A 12,334-nucleotide genomic window follows, 5' to 3' on the forward strand; every position below is an offset into this window, starting at 1 on the left:
ACTCCAGGCAAATGAACATCCTTTAAATGCACTGACAGACAGCTGCTGTGAAAACCGCTGTCAGTTCAGCTTCACAGATATTCAAAAGATATACACAGATGGGAATTCCTTGGAGGGCATGCCTACTGTTTTTGTGATTGCAGACAATGAAACATGGACAGGATAATTGGGTGACATTAAATAGGCTTGCTTATTTTTTTTTCCTGGTGTAATTCACATGATTGATAGTGGAGCTGACAAAGTAGCTTATTGTGATCTATGACCTTCTGTTTTATTGTGATAAGGTCTTTTATCTATAATGACAAGAGCTAAAGAGGAAGTAAGGTCACATTGTTATACAACCACAAAAGCTATCTAAGAAAGAGCTTGGGGTGAATGAATGGATCAACAAAACTATAACTACTAGGCTTTAAAACTATAACACAGGAGAGTGATGTTTATTTTTTGAGTTTTAAACCGAGGGAACTATGAGCACATGTTTATTTCCCCACCCATAGCAATGTTTTTTTCTTCCTTAAACTCCATCAAGCAATCATTTTTTCTCAACCTGGACTAACTGGACCATTCTATTGAATTTGGACATGCACGAAAAAGTAATTTGGAGTTCTGGATCTTAGAGTTTGAGTGCATTTTGCAATAGGTGTAACTAAATCATGTCTCTTTGACCAGATAGTCCATCTTTATTACAATATTGTGAAATGTTTATTATACTTACTAATAAATAAATAAATAAATAAATAAATAAATAAATAAATAAATAAATAAATAAATAAATAAATAAATAAGACATGAATAAATGACATCATTCATTTTCCAGCGTCATGTAGTTTCTACCCCTCTCACTTTAATGCTGACTTTCACTTTCAGTTCAAACACCACTGTTTGTCAACTGGTCTTACAGGAATGGCCCACTGGCGAACATTGTTGTTAAATAGTAAGTGGAGTAGGAGCAAAAGGTCACAACTAACTCAACAGTAACATGGAGAATATAATAAATGTAAGTTTTTTGTTTTTTTTGACTTGTCTTAAAAACTCACTAACACCCAATAGGCACGATACTATGACAATGCCAAACAGTTCTCATACATCCACAGATATATTTAATATAAAACTCCCAGCCCTGGTAACATTAAACATGATTTAGGTAGAATAGACTGACAGTTTAAAAAGAATTAGACAATCTCTATTCACTGTTGAGATCACTCCACATAGACGGTGTAGATTTTTATGGTTCAGTTCAGTTCAATTCAATACAATTTTATTTATATAGCACCAAATCGGAACAACAGTCGCCTCAAGGAACTTTATTATTCTGAGATAAAGACCCTGCAACAATAAGTAGTCAATGGTGAATCAGTGGTGAATACATGTTTTATGTTTGCATCTTTAGGACTGTCTAGGCCTCCAGGGACAAAATAAAGAAACGAAAAGAAAAGAAAGGAAGACTAATCCACGTGTCCCTATTGCCTACATGTCGATTGCACTATTACAAATCATTTTTCTTGCATATGTAAATCAATGCAGGCAATATTTCCATTAAAAGCTGCTCGTCCTTATTAATTCAAATTATGCATTTTAGACCCATTAAGCATAGTGTAGCTTAAAAACAGAGAATTTGCTGTACATTTTGCCATTATTGCTCAGGCTTAAAAGCTACTAAAAGCTGTATAAGTAGGCTATACGAAATAAGGTACACATCAGTCCATGGCACTGTTCATCTGAATTTGCGCCTTGGGGCTATTTAGGCACCACTAGTAGCAAGTGCAGCTGACAGGGTCACTTCTAAACGTCGCCCTAGCGGAGGAGGCAACGACTCTATGGACGGCTAACTTCAGAGGGCTACTTCACTGCTTTACTGTATGTCACGGGCTGTATAAATATGGGGTCTCCCCTGTGTGGATCACACAGTTGCGCAAGACTCTGATGGATCATTTTCAATTCAGCGATCCTCTCTGGGTAGATGTGGTATAGTACAGTAGGTAGTTGTAGAGAAGGGTCTGTGCGTGAGTGTGTTCGTTTGTGTGTTCTTGTACTCCTAGAATAGACAGCCAGAGGAAAGAGAAGAGGGAGAAGAAGGAGAAGAAGAGAGGCGGGATCGGTTTGTGTCTTGTTGAAATCCCGGGTGAAGCAAATAGATCGTCTGGAATAGATCGATCAGCAGTTCGCGTTCCCTCCGTGGATTTGATGGATGTTTGATCAGTGGATGTGATGCCCATATATATCATCGACCGTAAATTTCCCGACATATCTGGTAAGTCGCTCACGCAAACCAAGCGCTCTTGTAAAGCTGTGCCATCTGTGTGCGTCGGCGCCTCTATGTGTGTGTGTGTGAGCGTATGTGTGAGTGTGCGCGCGTGTGTGCGCGCGCATCGGTTTTGCTTGTGCGCCCGTGCTGCTTCAGTGACACGGGGCAGCGTGCACCAGTTGATCATGCCACCCCCCTCGGAGTTTCTGACGTGCAACAGGAGATGAGGAGCTGGCACGCATTTCTCGGTTGCGAAGCACGGTGTGTGCGCTGAGGCTTATTTTTTCCCCCACCATAGTTTAAAACTTAGATGCATTTGGTGCGTCAAGAAAACACTGTTCCAGCTGGGTATCCTCTAACCTCTCTGTGATACTAGTGCACTGTATTCCAGCTGTGTGCGGACTGGTGGTGTTGCTGTAAGTTTGGTGTTATATCCCTTTAAAAGTTATTTTTACTGTTGCATTCATACTGCTTTTGCAAAAACCATTTGGACAGCAATTTAAGAGGTGGACTTCATCTCATCTAGATCACAGCACTTTTGCGCACAGGGACTCTTCACTCAAAGATGATTTTAGTCTTCAGTGTGCAGCTATAGGCCCCGCGCTAAAAATCATATCCCAGAGAAGGTGTTATTTTCAGTTAAAGTAGGCCACATTCCTCCATGTATTCAAACCCATTTAGACTCTGGACATATTAATTGCTCACATGTATGTAAGTTGTAAAAAAAAAAAGTGACTTTGCAAATAGCGTTGTGTCGATTGTGTATGTGTGCGTGTGCGTATGGGCACATGGGTGTTTTCAGGTGTCTCAGTGAATGATGGGTTTAATTTTGAAGGGGTTTGTGTGGTCTCACAAGATTTGGGCTGTTTATGTTTTAGATATATCAAGAAAGGCAGACAGAGTGGGAAAAAAATGAGTTTTGATTTTTGTGGCTCCTTTCATAAACTATTATCTTAAAATACAGACACAGCAGTGCATACTTTTCAAATACACTCTGAGCCACAGCATTAGAAAAAAAAAAATTGACTGCATCCTGTAACTGGAGTAGCAACATTTAACATGGATTAGGTGTTCTCTGTCACACACACTGACAGAGTAAACATCTTTAAAAGCATCACTGTCACTGCTAACAGGTCCCCTTAACCTAACCAGATCCAATGTTAATGAGCAAATGAGAATAACCTTACTTTATAGTTGTAGCCCCAGAAACACAGCAGTAAGCGTAATGACAAATAGAACACGAGTGGGACAGTATTAGTGCTCCTATAGGACTCCGTTAAACGTGCCTGGATACACTTTTAGGGAGTCACTCAGGACCTCTCAGTGTCCTGCTCAGTTTTTCTTGCACCTTTTCTTCCTCTTGCTCTCAACTCTTTTTTCACATTCCTTCACTGCGTCTTTATGTTCAGTTTCCCTTTTAATATATTTTGCAGACATTCGACTTCTTGGCATGCAAAGTGTCAGGAAGCGTGGCTGAATATAATATACAACCTCTACAATGCTGACATGCACACATGGTTTTATTAGAGCTGTGGGACTGCTGTCACAGTGATGTGTGTGTTCGCAGACAAAGTTTCTGCCCCCTCCTGCAGTCTGAGCGGGGTTGACAGGAAGTTGCGACTAACATATCAACTTGTGTCATCGTACTGTCTCATCTCCTTTTTTTTATCTTTTCAATCACTTGTTTCCCCCCCATATTTTCCCTTGCCTTTATTACAGTTGTAGAAACAAATCCAGTTGCCACTTCCCTGTAGTAAATCTTGGTGATGTCTTACATGCTTTGGTTTCAGTGTAGAGTTGGGAAAGCACCCTGCCTGTGGGGATCTGTGCTTGGTGTGTGTAATAGTGGCTTATCATGCTAGATAACAGCCATAACCTCAGAGGTTTACTTTACCTCGGGTTATTGTTTAGTCATGAAGTAGATTGATAGGTGAATTTACATCCAGCAAGACTGTGGTTACATTTGATAAATGTGGATTGGGGGTGTGTGGGAGTACAGGACATGATGTGTGTCTGTAGTTGTCTGTTCGTTCAAAGAAAGTTAGGAGACTTTGTCCTTTGGTCACGCAGCGCTCTCATCTCAGCCTGCATGTGGCAAGACCCACCCATCTGCATAGACACCTCATGACACTGTAGCTTGTAGTGTGTATGAGAGCATGGCTGTGGATGAGTGTTTGTGTGCAGTCACTGAATGAGTGCATGTCTGTGCAGCGTTGTTAAAGGATTAAGGATTAATTGCCTTCAGAGATAGACTTAACTACTTGTTTCATGAACTTTGTAAAGTTCTCACTTGGCCCCGGAGAGGAAAACAACACTGCATAGAGAAGAGCAGAGGAAAGGTTCTGCTTGTTTTCTGTTCTTCAGAAGTGTGTGCTTCCTTCTCTGTTTTTGCGTTTTGTTCTTTTGTTTTTGTTTTTTTTTCTTTTGCTTTCCTTTTTTTTGTTGTTGGGAGCGTACAGTCACCAGGGTAAGAACTTCCATTATTTTCACCTTTCACTCCAAGAAAAAAAAAGTTTTTACGGTTTCTTTTTTCCCCCTCATTTGTTTTCCTAACATTGCCGTGTCTTTTATCTCCTTTTAACTGTTTCTTTCTTTTTTCTGCATGTGCCTAAGAAAGCAACAAAAAGATTCAACTAATACCTTTCATGTTAGAAAAGTACATGGTCCAAAAAAACAGAGAAAAAAAAATTCCCAAACTTTAAGGTTCCCAAAGACTGGGATTTTTAGTTCTACTTATATTTTTGGCTCACTGCTATTATCTGAATCCATTCATTTTGTTATATTTAGATTGAATTATTATTTTTACATTAAATTATTGAATCATTTCTAATAAATTAAAGCAACATTTGCCACAAAACTGCAAAAATGTCCCAATGTGCCAACATTAAGTTACTTATTTTGTGCAACCAGTGTACACAAACTACAAACGTCAGCATATATGCATTTAAAAGTTTTTGCTTACTAAATCAGAATTTGTTGCTCATTAGAATAGCTGCTGATTAGTTTGCTCTCAGCTGACTAATCATTTCAGTCAAAACTCCGTAGGTGAGTTGATACAGGCGGCAGTTGAAGAAGGAGTGCCAAGAATGACAGAGACCAACACCCCCAAGTCGGCTAAGAAGCTCCGATGGACCTCCCTGGAGATTGGCCTCATTACTATTGTCTCCCTGCTCTTCATTGTCATCATTGCCCTCATCATCCTCTTTGCCACACAGAAGACGGGTGAGTGATCTAACACAGAAGACTGATAAAGATAAATAAGAAATATCGAAAACCTTGAGTAGCTCAAAGGACAAACATTTTGGGTTTTTTTGTCAGGCTCATGCTGATGAAGGTTTTCTGCACCTAACAAAATCCTTATCAATACAAATGCATCAAGTAATTAAAAATACTTTTGACAGTCACCGAGTGTTACTGAGCATTTTTTTTTTCATCTTAACCAAACTTTTCCAAACTTTTCAAGATTGCCTTTAAACTGTGTACATGGAAGGACAATTGCTTTCAACTGAGTTCATGGTTAATGGTGAGCACAAAGAAGCCTGCTGAAGAGCAGCACTTTGTTCAGGTGATAGATGACACTTGAGCTGTGTACTTTAAAAACACAGTGCAGAAGTGCAGTCACTGAGACAGAATGAAGAAAACACTCTTAAAGGTCCTTTTTTTTAAAAGTTTCCATTGTGTTTTTTGGCACCTTTGTACACCCATTGTACGAAATCTGACCTCAGATGAGAATATATGTAAATATATTTTGATGTTTATTTCAAAACAGAAGAAATTATGATAAAAGGACACTGAGAAAACCTTTCTTTGCCAGTGGAAGCCAAATAAGTTTGTTTCATTTGTCAGTTTTTTAACATATACATGAATTTTCGTGCTTTTTTATGTTCTTTATGATTTATTAAACTGTCACTTGCACATGACAGAAGGCTCATTTTACATAATATTAGGAGTTTCACTTATATCACTGCAGATCCAGGGTTAATGGAATGTGGCACAAGCTATGTAGGAATAAATTAACAGTGATAATAGGAAGCTTATTTATAGATGTACAGATTAAATAATAATAAAAGGAATGTGAAAATTTGCAGGTTTAGAAAACAATCATCTAACAGAAAGAGGAATCAAATTAAGTTTGAGGCTTTTATAGCATTTTGCTTCATAAATGTGTAAACTACCAAGTCATGAAGATTAAAGTTCAACACCTTGTTTGTGCCCGTTCATGCACATAGCTGTGCGCACATCATGTGCAATTCCACATAACTCATGAAGCATTCTGTTCAAGGTCGTACAGTACTTTGTTTCTTGTGTCAGACTGAATTTCATTAACACTTTACCATCTAAATCATTCCTGATAGTGAGAGTTACACACGTTATTTGCAAGAAGAAGAACAAATAAACAAAGGAACTGAGAGAAAATGGAAGTGAAGTAAGAGGAATAGGATATGACATCATGACTGATAGCTGCAAAAATCCCACTGAGTAATGATTTGTTTTGCATTTTCTGTAGATGAAATCTGCACCACAGCGGACTGCACACAGTCAGGTAAGCAGTGTTTGTTTGTGCATTCTCTTTAATGGCTCGTTCCGCAGGCTTTGATTCTTCTCAAGGGAAGACGGAGAAGATAGGAAAACTGAGTTTGCCTCATGAAGCCCAGATACATTCTTGGAGAAATTGTCACTTCAGATTCTCATAGGAAACAGAAGCTGAGAAACTGGTAATTCGTTAAGCGGGTATAGATGAAGCAAAACAGTCCAAAGCTGAAACTTCTTTTTCTCAGCATATTAAGATTTTGTTATGGAGTTCATTATTTCAACTGTAAATATTCTTTGACCACGTCTCCAGCAATAAGCAATCTTGTATAACGTTTATGAATATCACACAAAGCTGTTGTCACACAACCAATTTTTCTTATCTTTCTCTCTCTCTTCTTTTTTTATCATGATTCCTGTCAGTGAACATGACATTTTTACTAAAATTGTAAGAGTAGCTCCCAACATCTCTGTTGTTATCCTTAAAAAAAAGAACCCCTGCCTCTCTCTTCATCTATACTAACATAAAACATTATTACTTTATTTTTTCACATTGTTAAAAACATCTCATAGGAGAGAAAAATACATGAAATACAAGTTTAACTGGTTAAAACTCTACCTCCCGTTTCTAGCAACAGATGCTGATTCATTTTTGATGCATTTTTGGGGAGCTGGTGTCCCAGTTCAGTCAAATTTGACAGACAGCCTTGTCACAGGAGATCTCTGAGCTGCCTTGTGGAATTTAATTGCAGTTTAAAAAAAAGTATACATCTTTCGTGTACCGGTGCTAAGCTGAACTCAATCACTGTCATTATACCGCTTTTTTTCCTTTTGCATTGCTGCAAATGTTACATTTATACCAGAGAATTGTATTTTTGTATCTTCTTTTGTTGAATATTATGCTACTGCAACAGCAAGCATTTCAGGTTTTAGGGAGATCATGATTGCAAATGCTCTTTTCTTTTTACAGGTTATTCAGTGACCTACAGAAAGAGCCCTAACAATTCCTACCTTCGTTCTGCTTAGTCAATGTTCTCTGTGAAGTTTCAGCATTTCAGTGTTTTGAAGTATTTTTCACTGTCTTGCTGAATCGTATGTGAAAAGATGCCGTCAACCATTTATAATGCCTCAGACAGCTCATATCTTTAGTTTTATATAACAACTGAAAACATGGAAAGATTTTCACAGATCACTTATCAATGTGTTATATCACATTATTTCAAGCCATATAAAAATGGAAACACTGGCTACTATATCATGTTAACTGGAACTTCAAGTTGCCATCTGCCATTATCCACCTAAATTGCAGTGATTAAGAATGGACATGTGTGTTCAAGGAGAATATCAGTTCAGCTGACAGTTATTTATGAAACAAAATTTGATCTGTGTTAGTCTCTGACCTATTTTTCTGCTTGTTATCCATCTATTTGTGCCATCTATGACTGGGAGAAGGGCAGGTTGATCTGCTTTTGGGGAAACCCAATAAAATTAGTTTCAACTTTTTGGTTATTTAACTTAACACACTTCACCTGCTTGCTGCTACTACTGCACATTCACCCAATGTATATACTACATATATATATATATATATATAATGTTCTTCATCAACCCCCCATTTTATTTTTGCACATGTCGAGGAGCGTGTCAGGCTACATTTCACTGTGTGTTATACTTGTATAACTATGCATGTGACAAATAAAGAACCTTGAACCTTGAACATTTACGGGATTTCATTTACTGTATATTTTCTGTTTTCAGCCTAATATTTAGTCTTTGAATGCATTTATTTTTATTAAATCTAAGTTAACAATGGTTTTATTATTAAACAAAAATGTGTTCACATCAGTAATACTCAAATAAGTCCCTTTAGTGTAGCCTGCAGCTTGTTAGCTTTTTGCTGTCAATACATTTGTCCAAATATAGTGCAATGGTAGGTTTCACTGACTTGCACTTGTTGAAAAAACTATACAGCACTATACACAATTTTGAATACAAATTATAGGTTGCATATACACTGTCATATATTTGTTGGTTATTTTTTACTGAAACTGTATATCCTTAAACAATGGCTTGCTTATTTCTGTATTCCTTCATTTCATGGAGTTTGTTTCCTCTCTGTCCATGCAGCGTCTCGTCTCATTGAGAACATGGACGCTAACGTGGACCCCTGTGACAACTTCTACCAGTATGCCTGTGGAGGGTGGCTTAAAAAGAACATCATCCCTGAAACCACCTCTAGATACAGCACCTTTGACATCTTACGAGATGAACTGGAGGTCATCCTCAAAGGTCAGACACCTACACACACCCGCGCAAGCAGATGCACGCACAGAAAGACAAGCAGGCAATCAGACCAAAGTGTTTATACAAATCCAATTCTGAAAAAGTTGGGACGCTGTGTAAAACAAAAGTAAAAACAGAATGCAGTGATTTACCAATGTCATAAAGTTGTATTTATTTCACAATTGAACACAGAAAACATATCAAATGTTTAAACTGAGAAAAATCTGAAGAAATCTCTGGAAATCATTGAAAAGGCTTATGATCACTTCCAGAAACCACTGTCTGTGAACACAGTTCACCATGCCATCCACTAATGCTGACTAAAGCTCTGTCGTACAAATGTGAAGCCGTGTGTCCATGATGCAGAAATGCCAACATCTTCTCTAGGCCAAAGCTCATTTAAAACAGATTGAGTCTAAGTTCTGTAGTCAGACAAATTGAAATTTGAGTTGTGTACTTTAAAAACACAGTGCAGAGGTGCACTGAGACAGAATGAAGAAAACAGTGTGCAAAGGTCTCTGTTTTAGTTTTCCATTGTGTTGAAATTATTTCTGGAAAACATGGATGCTGTGGCCCCCTGACAAAAGGAGAGAGGGGCCGTCCAACTTGTTGGATTCAAAAGTAGCCAACATTTGTCTTAAAATTAAGCAATTTCTCAATTGAAACATCTGATATTCTTTTATATTCTATTAAATAAAATTCTGTTTGTCTTTAGATTCTTTTGGAATTAGGGTTGTATCAAAGCTTTTAGCTTATGAAAACTTCTGAAGCACTCGCACAATACGTTCTTATTGGTCTACTTTTTGTAGGACTGAGGACAGCTTGACTTGGTTTCTCTAGTTTACATGTAAGGAGGACTGTCCATCAGGGACCGCAGCTCTATAGATATCATTGATGCCACGGGGGCTGGGAGTTTGTTGGCATTATCAATATGTGTGCATGTGTGTGAGCGTGAGCTGTTTTCTAAAGATCCCAACACATTATGATGAAAAAAGCACAATTTAAGCATTGCATGTGTGAGTGCGCCCCAAGTGTATTGTAGGTTTTTAGTAGGCATTAGAGTATAGTGTCCTTGTTACAAAAAAGGCAGTTAAAGTGCAAATGTGTTTGCAGATTTGAGCATGTGTGTACATATAGGTCCATGCTTCATTTCAAGTTGTTTGCATGAAGGTTGGCAGAGCCCTTTGTTTCAGGGTGCTAAATATTTATGGGACACAAACTTTCCATGGAAAATGAAAACTCTTCATCTGCCATAAATTTAGAAATGTATATATCAGTACCTTTCTCTGTAATAAAAACAGTGTGGAGTGGCTGCAGGAGAAACAGAGTGATTAGAGAGGATGAGAAAGATTAATCCTTATTGGGAAAGGAAAAATGGGGTTTAAAGTGCTGCTTGTCTTGTGGACTTTGCAGCATCCTTGAGTAATCCATTTGTCCAGTCTTGATGGATAAACACACTGTTTAGTGCATTGGGACAGTATCGTCTTTCTTTTGCTTTCTACCCTGATATTTTCAGTTGGTGAGATTTGTTTCAAAACATAAAACTGATTGTGGATGTGAATGAAGTAATTTTTGCATTTAATCCAAAATGAAGTATATATTGTCTGCCGTCTGTTACAATGATTTATCATGCTATGCTATTTTTAAAGTGAAAAGCTTTTCTTTTCTAAAACTTTTTTGTTTTGGAAAACAAATTCTTTAATTTTGTTACTTTTTCTTTACTTCTTGATCAACACCTTTTTACCAATCAATAGAACATTCATTAGGGTTTAGAGATTGCCTTGTAACATAATGATCATTTATTTATATACCTTTGTTCAGAGGGTCCTTTTAGTGGTAGAATTGCATCATTATTTCTTCTGTGTAGTGTAATTATAAAAGTGTATTGCTGAAATTCTGCCTCTTACGCCTTCACAGTGATTTTCTTGAACACGGGATTCTCAGAGGTACTGCAGGGATTTTAAATTAGACTTCTAACAAACAGCTTAGGGATGGTATAAAAAGCAGTGCACATTAACTTATTCGGACTGCACAACTCACAGCCATTCATTTCTGCTTTATTCTGTCTTCTCAATGACAGTATAAGCACTCATAAAAATCACACAAAGGGGGCAAGAAGGAAACATTTCTCAACAAAGACTCATTTGACCATTTGAAAATGCTATTGTATGTGCCGTTATGCACATTGCATGGCTCCGTGTGGGTTTGCGGCATGACTTTACACATACAAAATATGCTTACTCTTGTATTGTTGCTGAGACCTGGCTGATTTATCAGGTCTTGCGCTAATATCTGCTGCATTACTATAAAAGGAGAAAGGAAGAAAGCAAGTTTTGGCAGAAACACTGGGCAAAGTGCAGTGGTTGATGTTTTACAATCATTGACTTAATTGCTCTAAATGCTGTGCTTACCACAGAGAGACATGAGGTTCCAGTCATTCATCAGATTAAATCCCCAACAGCAGTCAGTGTTGCGCTCATTCCTTCAGCTTGTCACAGTAGGAACGTCTCAGACTGCACTGTATGCACACATGTTCAGGTTTACTTTCTGTTTGCTTCTCTGTGTAAGTCCTTTTTTTTTCATTTAAAAAAACAAAAGAAAAACACAACGCCTTGGATCTGAAGTGCACATTCTATTGTTTTGAAGACTTATAGCCATAAAACCTTTGCCCCTAAAACGTTTCTATTGACTAAATATGTAAGAAGGCAAATTTACTGTAAGTGTGAGACCTAAGAGTTGTGACCTCTGCTCTGAGGTCTCAAATATAAGACCTCTGATCTTAGGCCTGGCTGCCGATGCTTACTTGGATACTACCGCCTACTGATGAGCACATCCTTTTCCTGTCAACAGCTGCAGGGGCCTGAAAACACCTGGATACCACAGAGCTCTAGGCTCTCTGACATGCAATAAAAATGACTCCATCTATGTGTATGTGTGTGAATAGCTGTGTAGATTTGTGGCTGCTTGTAAATGCCTTGGATTGTTCTCAGATGCTGTAAAATGCTGTAATGATCCGTAATGAGGATCTGCACCCTGAATGTGACCACAGCTGTGTGTACGTAGGTGCATGAGGCTGGTAGAATTTTGTTTTTCAGTTCCCCCTCCTCAGGTGTGGCATGCTGTGCAATAATTTAACTAATTGACCGTGACTCTTTTAATTACTAACTAGTTTGTTTCAGGAAGGAACAAACTAGTTAGGAAGGAACAAAGGCAGGTATGTGTGTGTGTGTGTGTGTGTGTGTGTGTGTGTGTGTGTGTGTGTGTGTGTGTGTGTGT

The 12,334-nt window shown here is 38.1% G+C and overlaps 1 protein-coding gene across 4 annotated transcripts in view; it reads left to right on the forward strand.

Annotated features, from left to right (window-relative positions):
• The first annotated feature begins 1,782 nt into the window (after positions 1–1,782).
• The window catches only part of LOC102289081 (neprilysin), a 34,655-nt gene continuing 24,103 nt past the window's right edge, over positions 1,783–12,334 (forward strand). The window contains exons 1-4 of one of the 4 annotated variants that reach the window (XM_005948733.3): positions 1,783–2,251; positions 5,291–5,467; positions 6,753–6,788; positions 8,903–9,064. In XM_005948733.3, coding sequence (XP_005948795.1) covers positions 2,209–2,251; positions 5,291–5,467; positions 6,753–6,788; positions 8,903–9,064 — 418 coding nt within the window. In that variant the 5' untranslated portion in view covers positions 1,783–2,208. The other 3 variants (XM_042214469.1, XM_005948734.3, XM_014329737.2) reach the window with 3 other exon arrangements.

The sequence above is a fragment of the Haplochromis burtoni genome, unplaced genomic scaffold (assembly GCF_018398535.1).
Source record: "Haplochromis burtoni strain Fernald_Lab_line unplaced genomic scaffold, NCSU_Asbu1 Contig_571, whole genome shotgun sequence".
Classification (NCBI taxonomy): Eukaryota; Metazoa; Chordata; class Actinopteri; order Cichliformes; family Cichlidae; genus Haplochromis; species Haplochromis burtoni.